This window comes from Ixodes scapularis, unplaced genomic scaffold (assembly GCF_016920785.2).
Source record: "Ixodes scapularis isolate PalLabHiFi unplaced genomic scaffold, ASM1692078v2 PGA_scaffold9__187_contigs__length_104089568, whole genome shotgun sequence".
In the NCBI taxonomy this organism is placed as follows: Eukaryota; Metazoa; Arthropoda; class Arachnida; order Ixodida; family Ixodidae; genus Ixodes; species Ixodes scapularis.
The window spans coordinates 57,117,366-57,131,785 of NW_024609884.1; the positions used below are offsets into that span (position 1 = coordinate 57,117,366).

The 14,420-nt window shown below is 46.7% G+C and overlaps 2 protein-coding genes across 2 annotated transcripts in view; one reads left to right on the forward strand and one right to left on the reverse strand.

The window, feature by feature from the left end:
* Nucleotides 1-14,420, reverse strand: part of LOC8033259 — a 958,536-nt gene that overhangs the window by 674,190 nt on the left and 269,926 nt on the right. The gene's annotated exons all lie outside the window — the stretch shown is intronic.
* Nucleotides 3,314-4,847, forward strand: LOC121833765. Its single transcript, XM_042287367.1, has 4 exons — nt 3,314-3,599; nt 3,764-3,945; nt 4,063-4,285; nt 4,365-4,847. Exons 1-4 carry the CDS (start codon nt 3,548-3,550, stop codon nt 4,793-4,795), a joined length of 888 nt encoding a protein of 295 aa, XP_042143301.1. The 5' UTR covers nt 3,314-3,547; the 3' UTR covers nt 4,796-4,847.

The following is a 14,420-nucleotide window of genomic DNA, read 5'->3' on the forward strand; positions in this document are numbered from 1 at the left end:
CTGGTGCGCAGCCAAGAAAGTGTAATCAGTAAATATGTAAAAAAAAGTGAAAGAAAACGAGAAATATAAAGTTTATATGCAGAGGAATTTTGGCACTAAAATAAGTTCCAAAAGGAAATGAGACCCCCGAACGAGAAACATACATAATTTAGTACAAACTAAATGTGGTCGCTTGAATATTTATTAGATCATTATGTTGGAAACACCTGTCTTCACATTTAGTAATTCAAATGGTTTCCACTCTGAAAACAACAACATAACAAACACACATACACACACACGCACGCCACGTAGAAAACACACACACACACACAGGGATGGGCAGTATTTCAAATACAAGTATTTGAAATACGTATTTCAAATACTTTGTGTATTTTGCATTTGTATTTAATTACAAATCGGGTAATGTATTTGACGTGTGTATTTAAATACTAAAACGCGGGTATTTGAAATACAATTGTAATTAAATACAATTTTGTGCGCGAAAATACATTTCTCAAATTCATTGTTACGACTCGTTTTGCTCATCCTAAGACGTGTCCTAAGCTGCTCTTTCTTCATCTCAACGTCAACGGCAACAACAAACCAAGAAACTCTTTATCTTTTCATACACCAGTCCTGTTTCTCGTCTCGCTCGCAGCTCACCGCGGGCGCCCGGGCACGGCGGGCAAGCATAGCCATAGTTGAGACCTTGAAACCACAGTGGTTGAAACTGTTGAAACTGCCAGCCTGCTGCTGCTGCACGCCTGCCCGGGACCCCGACCTGAGGGCGCCGTCTGTGCACTGTCAGGGAGATCGGAATCGAACGCCTCGTGCAAAAGGGAGCCGGAGACGAGCCATCCTTGCAGAAACAGACTCCTTGCTCCCTCCCCCTCTCCCCCCTTCCCCCCCTCCCGCTCTTTTTTCTACACACACACACACGCGCGCGCGCACAGAGCCGATAGAGCACACGAAAAGCAAATAGCACAATACAACGTTCTCGATGACCGAAGCCATGGAGCCTAGGGGCTTGGAAGTCCAGGGTGTCTAGAAATGGTGAGGGGGCTTTTTTCTTTTCTTTATTTGTTGATTTTGCAAAGGACTTCCACGTTTTCTGACATGCAACAGTGTTAGTGCTAGTGCCTCCTGCCACGAGATTCGTTCGGATGAGTGGGGCGCTTGTCACAGTGCACGCTTTTCTTCGCGGGAGCTCGACGGAAGGGTAAGTTTTCAGAGCGGCGCTAAGTGGTTGATGGCGCTTAGTGGTTGGTTTCCTATTCGCAAATCCAAAGAAGTCGCCGCTATCTAGTGGTCGATACATGACGCGTTGAAACGAAGAGCTCGCGGCGATTGGAATGCGCAGCGAAAGCTGGCGCAGCCTAGGGAACGAAACTTGAAACAGAGGAGCGAGTTTAAAAGAGCACATAGTTGGGGTTGCGAATATCCTAACTCGTGAATTCATTGCTTTTTCGAAGTGTAGACATTTCGCAAAGATTCGTACAGCTGGAACGCGTGGCCTTAGAAACCCAAGTCCTAGTAGTTACCCCTTCCCTCTGACAGGTTGCCGGCCTCTACGCCTCAGTAAGATACGCCGCAGTAAAAAAAATGTTCCCGTACTGACCGTTTGCACGATTGCGGATTGGCTGCTGATAACTTCGAAACGACTTTTTGGTTTGTGTTTAATTTCATTTAGTTTTATTTCCGCAATCTTAATATCTTGTGAGCAAAATTGATGTATGTGAGCCAAACTGATGTGCTGTCGTGAAAGTACTTAACAACATCACGCAAGCCTGCGTTTTTTTTGTTTTTTTTTCTTTCTTTCTCTTTCTTCGAGGAGCGCTTGCTTGGTGAGTTGCTAAAGAACTAGAGCTGGTGTGACGGCCAGTCCATGTGGACCGCACGGGGGGGCAGCCCGTCGACGCAAGTGAAATGCCGTTATCATCTCCCTGGTTGACAGCGTGGTTTGGGTGAAAGGACAGAGCTGATTTCGCAAAAAAAGAAGAAGAAGAAGAGAAAAAAAAAGAGGTTGCTGATTAATACATTGCTTCTTTTGACAGCGTTTCGCGGCGTCCGTCTATAGATTTCGTTTTTGTTTTTCTTTTTAGTCAACCCGCGCTATTCGCCTCGAGGTCCAGTTTCTAAAGCGGGGACATGTGCTTTTGTTTATACATGGTTTCCTATGGGCATTCTCTCGTGAACGCAGAGCAGATGACCACAACCGTCCCCGCTTTCAACGTGAACCACAAGCAACGCTAGAGACGCGAGATCTTGGCTTGAGACGCTGCGTTTAGCTAGACGCTAAATTAGCGCCTTTTTGAGCTTCGACCACGCGTCTGTAGCCTTCACTGTGCTCCAATTGAGTGCAAATTGAGGCACCGTGCGCGTGACGGTTCGATCTTGAGGCGAATACTGCGTTTTGGTCGGAGCGCAGCGGAACTACGCGCCATCCCACCCAATCCAGCGTTGAGAGCGCGTGAAGAGGCCTTGAGCTCCGCGTGTCGCTCGTCCCAACCGTAAGGTCACGTGATACTCTGCCGGCGCTGGGTTGGCTGGGATGGCCCGCAGGGTTCGATGCGCTCTGACTGAACGTGAAACAAAGTCGACCCCGCGGGGGAGGCACTCACTTGATCGAATGACGTTTTAGCGAACGCCCACGTTTCACCGAATGACACTTTAGCGAACAGTCGGCCGCCGCGAAGCGGCGTTTACGGGTGGGACAAGTGGGTTCACATTTTTGTAATGAGCCGCCGCAGACTGTCGCCACAAAGCGGCGTAAAGCGCAGCGCGGCGGATGGGTTAACGCGCGCCCCCGTTATTCGCTAAAACGTCGGTTCGCTCAAATGTCGCTGTTCACTAAAATGTCATTCGCTCATGTGATATGGACCCCGTCCTTTTGCGATAGCACCTTTGCCGTGACATGAGAAAAGAACATCGTCCAATCAGCTGGAAAAATGGCGACGCTTGTGTTCGTTCTCGGTGTTAATACCGGACTGACAGTTCGTCAGCAGAAGTAAAAGCGATATCATATGACGTTCTGTCGTCTTTGAAAGACCGCCCCATGTTAGTTTTATACACAAAAGGCCTTTTTCTACACATACAGGGACAGGGCATGGCTGATTCATCGTCAACGTCGTCAGAGGCGAAAAATCCGAATATCCTTGATGGAAAATTTTTTAAGGTCATTGCGGAAGAAGACAAGCACGTAAAGGCCATCTGCCAGTCATGCCAAAAGACTATTTCAGGGTCACGGTCGGCAACTTCCAACTTTAGGACACATTTGAAGGTATCCTAATTTTCATTTAGATCTTGAGCTTTTTATTTTGGGTCACTGTTTTTACCTTATCATTATTATAATTCTGTTTATTTGGCCTAGCGTATTCATCCTCTCGTTCTTGTCGAGTACGATGAGCACGTGCGGCGTGATCCGAACCAAAAAAAGAGACAATGCACCGCTGGCCCAGAACCAGCTCTCAAGCAAACGAGGCTCGTGCTTGCGACTGTCCCAAGTGCTCCCGTGGTCACGCAGACCAAGTTCGACAGTTTATTGACGGATCTGATTGTGAAAGGGATGCTTCCTTTGACCTTCGTCGAGCAGCCAGAGTTTGTGGCCTTCGTCAAAGGTGCGTTTTTATGGCCTTCAGCTTGGCTTGTGTATTTTAGTTATTGTAGAGTGATTATGTCATCGTATTTTAGTTTTGTTTGGCATATTTTAGTTATTGTAGACTGATTATGTCATCGAATTTTAGTTTTGTTTTGTTTGGCATATTTTTATACTTCCTTTTAGGTACTTGCCCAGCAACCATAAATGTCATGTCGAGAAGAACTCTGGGTCGCAGAGTCGACTCTGACTACGATGCCCATCTCGAAAGAGTTAGGGCGGCACTTAAAATGCCGCTGTACGTGTGTCTTACGGCCGATGTGTGGTCAACGTCAACTAAGAGCTACCTGGGTGTGACGGCCCACTGGGTATTCACTATTTATCTTGTCATACTTTTTCTTAAATATGCGGCCACCTGGCCTGTGTTCTGTAAAATAATTTTTATACCGCATTATTATAGCCTCTTCGACCGGATTTGGTTGCAGATATCGGAAGCGACACTAGAACGACAATCCGCCGCACTTGCCTGTAGGAGATTTGCTGGCACCCACTCCTACGACAGAGTCGCCGAGTTGCTCTCGGACGTTTGCACAGACTACTGCCTGCCTACAGGAAAGATTACTGGCACGGTCACGGATAACGCAACAAATTTTGTGAAGGCATTCAAGGAATTTGGCGTAACGGCCTTCGAAGAAGCGTGTGCTGCAGGTATAGGCAAGCTCTAAGAGTTGAGAGTTTAGACCTTTTACAACCAAACTATATTGTGCCTGGATTTTTTTTTTAACAGATTCCGAGGATTTTGAGCTCGTCACGTTTGAGGAGATCGAGCCCCCAGGCCCGCTTTTGTCACAGCACCTGCGGTGCGCCTGTCACACGCTCAGTTTAATCGCAACGGCGGACGTCAAGAAAGCTATCAGTGCGAACCATGCTTTGAACCGCCTCCATTCCAGCGTCATGAGTAAGTGCTCGAAATACTGGGGCGCCTCGGGTCGGCCAAAATCAGCGGAAGTCGTTACATCTATCCTTGGCAAGCAACTACCAGCCCCTTGCATCACTCGCTGGAACTCTCTGCACCACGCCTTGGACGTCCTCACCCAGAACAAGGAGAAATTACAAGACCTCTCGAACGAGCTCCAGCTACCCTCCTTGAAGTCCTCGGAGATTGAGTTTATTGAGGAATATTGTACCATACTCAAGCCAATTGCTACAGGTAGATAGTGTGTAATGCTCAACAACCTAATTAGCTCGAAATTTATGATATGAATAATAGCCTGCCACAAAGCGAAATAAAGCAGCAACGCAGGCGAGTTGGTTCATGACTTAATAAATTAAAAACAGTGCGCAAAAAAGAAAGGACCTAAAAAAAGAACCACACAGGACGAGTGCGTCCTGTCTTGCACGCTGCTTTAATTTTGTATGCCATAAAGTAATATACATAACGTGGACAATAATTGCTTTATAACGTGCGTGCCTTCACCTCTTTTATTTTATGTCGCGCATACTAGTTCATTGTACTCACAGTTCACTCATTAATTTCAGCGCTTGATCGCCTGCAAGGAAGCAGCAACAGTGGTTACTACGGCGAGTTGCTTCCGGTGTTGTTCACGGTCCGAGCGAAGCTGGAACAAGTTCGGGAAAATTTACAAAGTCCGCACACGGAAAAGATCGCACAGGCTGCCCTGGACAGTCTGGAGAGACGTTTCCAGAGGTGGTTGTGCCTGGGTGACAAGCCAGCCATTATCGCTTCTTGTAGTCACCCGTATTTTAAGACCCGTTGGATGCCACGCGATGGTTCGCATGACATCAGCGATCTCCTTGTGCAGGCTGCGCAGGATCTGTCTACAGGGTCTACTGGGAACTGTGCGCCACAACCCGATGAAAGCGACGCATTCTTTAACTTTGCGGGTCACACTCCCTCGACCGCGACGTCGAGCGCATTCAGCGTACGTTTTGAGGTGTTCCGTTACTTGCAGGACACGCGCACCTCGATCACAATGCTGCATGAGTACCCTGCTGTGAAACGCGTCTTTTTGAGGTACAATACAAACTTAAGTTCGTCTGCCCCCGTAGAGCGCCTATTTTCCCTTGGCAGCCTTATTCGTTGCCCCAACAGGCGTCGTCTCAGCGACACGTTGTTCGAAAAGCTTCTGCTGCTGAAGTCTTACTAGTCGAAACTTGATTAGCACGCACCAAAATTACACTGTATTGAGAAGGTCTCCTCTTTAATGTTGCACTTGCCTCTATTATGTTAAATAAATGTTATTGCCAAAGTTACAATTCTTGTTTTTATGCATGTGGTTGTAAGATATAGTCTCCATCCTTTATTTGACCATGGGGCTTTTAAAGGCACTGTCCAGAGCAGGAAGAAAACTATGTTCTGCACCGAATGCAGTGTCTCTCAATCAAGCACAAGCGTTTAGTGACTGTGATTACGGTGCTAGTCGAGGGCAAGAATAGTGACGTAATCGACGTTCACAGGCAGACTGGCTAAATAAGTGCCTGTGACAACTTGTGATGCTTTCCAGCCTGATTTCCATCCATATTTTTGCCTGGAATATTCTAAATGCGCGGGTCGCCCAGATTTTTGTAACTGGTGCGAGTTGCAACAATAAAAAATTCTCTGGCTAGTGCTGCGCCTTGGTCGTCTCGGTTCTTTGTTGGTCTCTACCAAAATGTAATCGACAAAAAAAGCTGCTTGAAACTGTACTTTTTTCACCTATTACGTCCAAGCTGATTGCATTTTTTTTTGTGATTATATTTCTATTACGGTAATAGAGCCTCGCACACTAACTCCCGAGTGTGCGATGCAAAATTAAAATGAGATACTCAGAAACCCGTTGCCGGTGCCCTGAAGTCGCTGACGCAAATTTTTAGGAATGTATTTGGAAAAGTATTTGGAGGAGACCAAATACATTTGGTTGTATTTGTATTTTGTATTTAAATGCTTTTTTGGAAATGTAATTAGATTTGTAATTAAATACATTTTTGACGAAGTATTTTGTATTTGTATTTCGATACATATTTGCATGTATTTTGCCCATCCCTGCACACACACACACTCACACTGTGTCTGTCTTGTGTCTTTCTCATATTATTCTCTCAGGCTCGTACATGCCGTTATAATTTTTACCCAACCTGATATATCTTCCGTATATTTATATTATAGGTGCATAGTTTTAAATTCCAAACGGTATAAACACTGAGGAGGATACCACAGTAGAAGTGCCCATGCATTTCTTATGGTAACGTTAGGGTCCTTACTCTCAGCAACTACTTAACCATTTGGCGTCAGAGTGATTGTATTCAAAGATAATTAAAAAAAAAAAAAAAAAAAAAAACTTAACAGCTACGCGGAAATAAACATTTTAGATTTGGCGTTCATTATTGTTTTTCGGAACCTAGAATTCTGAGGAAAAAAAATTTTTTTTTTTATATTCCACTTTTAATTGACTTAGCAATTAAATTAAGGGATAAATACAAATTGTAGTGCTGCGTTGCATTGTAAAATGTATTTTTGCGTCTATATCTGCTAATAGATTTCGTCCGTGTATTGTTGTTACGAATTGAATTGAGGAAGATTGCGCTTCGGTGACACCAAGAATTAGTCTGCTAAACACCATTTACAGGGCTCTAGGTAGTGGCGCCATCCCGTGATTGTGCTCGCTAAACTCCACGTGGTTCGGATCAAGAAGTCCATGCAGCGGACTTTCAACACGAGGATCGTGTTTACAATTCCCTATAACTTAAAGGGTTGCTGAACCAAACATTTCAGTGTCTATTAGCGAAGTGCGCGGCCGAAAGCGTCGCTGTGGTCAGCTTTCCACGATTGGCCAAACCATGAGCGCCCTGTCAGATTGTCAACTTTGACGGTGTTAGTTTCGGATTGCGATGACTCCTAGCTTCTACTGTGCTTTTTAAACACACCATTGAACTCGTCGTTGCACCCGATGGTAAATAGCCAGTATAACAACTGGTGATGTCACGGCGAGGGAAATCCCTGTCGTGACGTCACGGAGGGAAACCATAAGAGGGCGCCACCGAAACATATCGGCGCTAATGATAAGTGGCGCACGATCATTCGGTGAGTCAGCAGCCGCCGCTGTGCGCGAGCACACGCAACGAAATTGACGTCATCGTATCCCCCATTCACGCTCAAGCGTGAATGGGGGATCTGATGACGTCGATTTCGGCACACCGGCGGCTGTTGGCTCGTGGAAAGATCGTGCGCCACTTATTATAGACACTGAAATGTTTGGTTCAGCATCCCTTTAAAGGGTTAGATGGTACGTTTCCTCTGGTATACTCATGTCTTGCTTAAGCTTTGTAGATAAATTTGGACGGTACTGCACGCAACCGACATAAAAGAACACAAAAAAAACACGTATACTTCAACCAGCCGATAGTTGTAGTTCCCCGAGTAATAGACTTAATGCGAAAGTTTTGTAAGCCGTCGGGACTATGTATGGCAATGACATGGCGAACGCACTACAGCAATAAGTATGGAACTCCGTTGATTTCTAAACGTAATCTCCAATATAGACGGATAAGTAGGGAACTCTGTTGATTTTGAAGAGTAATCTCGAATAGAGATGCGATCAAGCTAGGAGTCGATGTGGTGAAAGCTTCGTCGCATAACTCTAGAATCGTTGCTGAATCCCTTAAGCTTCGAGTTTTGCCGGGTTCAAGCCACGACCCTCAATCTTTTTCAGTTTATGTGGGCACGGTCCGCCCACAGTAGTGAGGCTTATACCGCTTGACCTGGACCGTAAGACACCAAGTTTGCCGAAGCCGCCGCGCGCGCGTCGCTATACGATAGCAGGGAATAAGTTTTCTCTGGAGCCCCGAAGACTATCAGCGACACTCAGGGCCGACGCTTTTGTCTACAGAGAACCGTAGCGGCTGCCGCCAGTCAATTTCATCTCCATTTTGATGAGCCTGCCAGGCTTCCCCGGGTAACGCATTTATCAGAGGTGCAAACCCGCGACGCTAGAGGACCCTCGATCTCTCTGGTTTTTTTGGCGGCCGCGTCACTGCTCTCTCAAAAGCCGCAGAGGATCGAGAAAGCTTCACATATAGCCAAAGCAGCGAGACCTCTGGGATTTTGTTTTTCTTCAGGTTTCGCTTCCTCCGACCCTCATCTTTGTTTCGCGCATGAAAAGCAGACGAAGGAAGGACGGCATAAATCACGACGCTCGGGCGTCTTGACTTGGCTCCTAAAATGACGGGGTGTGTACAGGGTTCCCCTTCCAACTCTCATTCTCGGCGGGTCTTTCGCGGAAATTTTGGGAGACTGTTGCTTCCATGAGACCGCCGTGCTGCGAAAAGAAGCGGCGGAAAGAGAGAAGACAGGAGTAATGGTGTCCCGTAGTGCAGGGAGTAGTCGACATCCACAAATGGCGACGATATTAAGGGATCGCGCCGCCCAGCTGCGGAATGGAAGACTTTCCGTCCGAGTACACGCTTTTACCCGTGGCCCGGAATCCACCGTGGTGGGCTCGGATTGTGGCGATTCACAGATCGAAGAGTGGCGTGGAGTTTTTGATCGGTGGCACACTTTGACGACGTCTCTTCTGTGGAATTCTGGATTATCTGCTTTGCCACTCAGCGATCCGTGTTCGAAAGAGCTCGCGGAGGAAGCCGCCGGTGGCCGAACGGCAGCGCGGGCCCAAGACGCCCCCGCCTACGAGTAATGGGGTGCCTGGGGACTCGCTGCTCAGACACCGAAAAACGCTCTCGCTCTTCGTTCCATCTCTGGCTATGGCTCGATGGCTGCTGACGTCAGTCCACCTGCCGAATGACGCAGGTGTATGCGGAGCCCGTCATAGGAGCTCTTGAATTCAATCCTGTACTAGCTAAGCGCGTTGTTTTTACTTTGCTATGTGGGAACCATGGCATGTCCATTTTTGATGCCACACATTCTTTATGCCATAGTAGGAAAAAAGGCTAGTATGAGAATGCGATTGAATTTGTTTTATTTATTTATTTATTTATTTATGTATGCTGCGACCTCAGTTGAGGTCATTGCAGGAGTGGATTACACAACTAAAAACATGAGTAGAGAGAACAATAAACGAGAACATATTCAACAACATAATGATTCGCCAGAAACACCAAACATCAAAGGAAGTCAACTTTCGCGAGTTTTATAACAAAGTCGTCGTACTGGAGCATACGCGTATAACCGTCAATACTATTCCACAGCTCAACAGTGCGCGGAAAAAAGGAATTTTTGAAACAGTTTACGTGAGAACGAAAGGGTACAATATTTCTCAGGTTCGTTTCTACAATATCTCAGGTTCATTTCTACGAAGAACGTGGACTCATATTCAGAACCCGGCAATTCCAAGCCAAATGGGGCAACGTAAGGTGAAGTATAACAATACTAAAGCCACCTAGTCAGTTTTTTTTTTTTCCATCTTTTGGGGAAAATTCAGTTGCAACCAAATTATTGCATACGGATAGTGTTAGCAGATATACGATTCACCCAGTTAGGAGCACGTTGGCATTTGTTAGCCCAGACTTTCGAGTCGGTTCTAAGTAGAGGCATCTTGACCCGAGTTATGGCTTGCTAGCTACCATCAAGCTCAGTTATTTTTAGCTTTCGATTAAAAATGTGTCTGCGTTAAGAATAAATGACTGCGGCATGACTGTGGGTTTGGAAGGTCGAAGGACGAAGGCAAATCGGCTTAGAAGGTCGAAGGGAGTAATCATACTTTGTGTTCTGAGTTTCTAGGCTAGGTGTCGCATGCTACCGCCCGCTATAAACGGTACAGCCGGCAGCGTGCATCCATCTATGCATCCGGCTGCACGAGCCGGAGTTACTGTCGGGTTAAGACAACACCTCCTAGACAGCTTTCAAAGCCTGCGCGTCACGGTACATGACGTCACGTCCCGGAGGCCTGCACGGGCGCTTATTGGATGCGAGTACCGCGTCAGCGTTCGCATGGGACTCGTTTCCTATCATAGCCCCGCCCAATCAGCGCCCGTGCAGGCCTCCGGGACGTGACGTCATGTACCGTGACGCGCAGGCTTGAAAGCTGTCTAGGAGGTGCTGGTTAAGACCAATAGCCTGTCGCCTTGGTTTTAATATTATAATACGGTGACATGGATGGTTTACGAAACCACAGATGTGCATGAAAACTCCGCAACTCAGTACCCGCGTTTTTGCCACTGAAGAACACGCAGAGCACGTGCCGCACGCAAGAGCGTTTCGAATGATGGCAACCCTTTATTCGTAGAGTTTATCTACCATTCCAGTATTTACAAGTCCTCAGCTCATCGTGCGATCTTCTCAGACTAGCACGCGCATGTACGCGTCGCTTCGGAAAGTGAGCAAATCACGCGCCATACGCACCAACACTGAAACTGGAACCGGCCAAGAGCGTTTTTTCGGAAAGGTATCTTTGGAAAGTGACAGCGATACCTGTTATTATGCTGGACACTGGATCCAAAATTGGGCAGAAACTTTGATTCTGCAAGGCAAAGAACAAAACAAATTCCGGCCACGTTAAACATGACATTTGTTTACGCCCAATTTCAGATCAGAATTGGCTCTGACATTTTTCATACCGGATTCGATCTCACATTTTTGTTCTAGGTCCCTCAGTCAAACTGCTCAACTTTTTGTATTTATTTCCTGCGTAGCGAGAGACCTTTTGCAGTAAATCAACCCTTTTCCAAATATATACCGCCGCCTATCCGGACACCTGGGTTTGAGAATGAGCGGTTAGAAAACAACGCGATTGCAAGGCTTATCGGACCTATTTGACCACGGTATTTGGGTATATTCGTAGCATTTGCAGTACTTCTAGCCACAAATCTTCGGGATATGAACACAGCTGGTTCGCCCTTGAGGCGGACTACTAAGTCATCATCCCCAAAACCTTGCGAACCCCTCCCAGGACCGGCGTACTTTCAAACAAACCCTACGTTGCTGCGGCACGAGTCCATGCCGCTCGCCTCACAAGAAAAAAACGATAGAAAATTATAGCCTACAGAGTACAGACGAAAACTATTTAATGACATAAAATACACGACAGAGAATTCAATTGAAACAAACAGGCTCACGAAGTTACGACGCCATGATTGTTGCTGATGCTTCGTTACTCCCACGCTACCAACAGTGTATTTGTTTTTTGATCAATATACTTGCGCGTGTAACACGTGTCAACGTTTTAGGAGGTTAAACGGCTTGGTTAAAAACAAATTGGCTTATGCAAGAAAGAAACGGTTCTTCTCCGAGAAAGGGGGAAAGATAATCCAGGCGTGTGCACAACGTACAAGATGGCACGTCTGTTTTGGTACCACGCAATCTCGAACCCAGGAGTGGAAAGCATTAGGCGCTTGCACACTTCACATTTCGGAAAGAGGTCCATTATATCACTTATATAAAGTGGGATGGATAGGAATGCGGACAGCGGCAGCACCCAGATGAGTACTGCTGGACGCTCTGGATACCAGATGATCCCACCCAGAACTTGCGGCGACACGGCAAGAGGCGCGCGTTTTTTTGGCAGATTATGATCCCTTTCGATGACTGCATACTCCGTTCCGGATCACTGGAGTGAAGCGAAGCGAGCAATGAGCATCCCCCCTCTCCCCCCCCCCCCCTCACCCCCTTTCCAGCCACGCTAATAATAGAGCACAACGAGAGCGATTGTTTATTTATTTTGGCGTCCTCTTCTTTTGTAGTTCGCAAGAAAACCGTTAGACGGCACGCCATACTGGAAAAAAAGGTTTTTGGCGTGTCTATTTGACTCTCGTTTCAATGAGATTGCGTCACACACGCACGCACGCACGCACGCACGCATGCACGCACGCACGCACGCACACACACACAAACACAGGCACAGACACACACACACACACACACACACACACACACACACACACACACACACACACACACACACACACACACACACACACACAGGTCAATTGGTTCCGTTTGCGACATCGTTGCCGGTAACCAGAGTAGCCAAATGAATAGGTTGGCTAGACCGAGCGGCCTCTGATATTTTTCATACTACATGATCGGAGTTATAATATTATTCCTTACTACTTCGACCACCTTGAGTTGGCGACCGTCAGAGACACTCCCGGTTAGTGTGTAGTCTCTTTATGCCTGTCTCAATAATGAGGAAATCCGAGCAAGCCCAAACCATTTAGCCAAGCCTACCGAGAGCGATTATTGGCTAAGAACATAATCGGATCAACCGAAAACAAGACCAAAAAGCGATCAAACCCCACAATATCGAGCCACGAGAAGCTACATTTCCTCCGAATAAAGCGGCAAAGCTATCCACTTGGAAGCCGACTGCAGAGTTGTGAGACAGATTCTTTCATCCTCGTTGCAAGGTATCAAAAATGCGAAAGAACACGTAATAAGACGTCCCTGTCTGGCGTGCATCTCTTCGGCAGTCCTCGGAAATTCGGCGTTCGTCGCCGGTTCTCGGCCGGCTGCTGTGTCGCCCGGGGTCCCACGGTGCGGGAACAGCTTATCAGGGCGGCACAGCTCTCCGAATTCGAGACGGCGTGGCCCGGAAGCTCACGAATGCCTACAGCGGCATGGCTGGGTCGGCGAGCTAGTGGGCTCCATGTGCACCGCCTGGTGTTGGATCGAACTCGTCATTTTACCGCCCGTGCCATGGCTCACAGCTCGACGGCAGTGAGGGGGGCGTCCATTAGACAGACTACGTGCCTCCTCACATTAACGCTTCGAGTGACAACAGGAAACTCGTCAATATAACAGGTCGATGCGAGCTGTCCTTAACGCTAACGGCATCGTGTGTTGTTGTTTTTTTTTGCTAAGATTTCCTCCATTGTGAGTATTTTTATTTTATTTAGAAGCGTGTTTGGGAGCCTGCCGTCACGCACCAGGCTCCGGTCTTCTCAGTAAAAAAAGAAGAAAAAAAAAAGAAAGAAAGAAAACGAACGATTCAAATAACAGATATCGACTGGAAATCAGGCATGGGGAAATTCTCGAAGGGAAGGTCGGGCTTCTGAAGACGACCCGAAATAAGCACAGAAGATAAATATGAGAGCTGGGAGTACAGGTTTGTCGTCGAATTAGCACTCCGCAAAATTGGCCACGTAAAAAAACAAATCTGCGACAGCTACTTCTTCAGCTTCTTGAGTTCAATAAAGGGTCACTGTTAGTTAATTCTGAATACTTGTTGAAAGTTTTCAAACTTATTAAGTGGAAACATGCTCCTAGGATAAAACCTTGGTTTTTAGAGTAAACAATATTAGGCGCAACTAGTTAGCCCCTTCAAGAGCTGCGCAATTCTGGTGCGTGCTTTCGAAATGGGCAATGAACTCTTCTCAAAAATCAACCCGACTACCACGTGCAGGCACTTCAGGTTGGACATCACAAAATTCGAGAGGCTACATTAACATACAGCAAGCCACAGCGAATGAATTTCTACGAAATGGCACGTACAAGCCTTTTTTTTTTCTAACTGGCAGTAATTCGCACCTCCGTGTGCTACGTTATCATTTTGGGGTTAAAATATTTGCGAGTGAATAATTTTTTTTATGAACACCTACTTTCGAAAATGCCCTGCAACCGTTTCAAGCCTTATTACGTATTTCTAAGGCGGCGCTCACAGCACGAGCTCCCGGTAGCTTTCTAGGCGTTAGCGGTATGTTAAAACTCTCTCCGAACGCGAGATAGCGGGACATATTTCTGGATCAAATGAAATATGCCAATCAAATTTGAAAAAAAAAAGATAGATATAGTTATTAGGGCGTGGTATAATATGTTCACATTCTTGCTTCATCATTGGTTCCTGGGCATTTGTATTGGCTAATGCCGCCATCTGCTTGGCTGGGGAGCGATCCC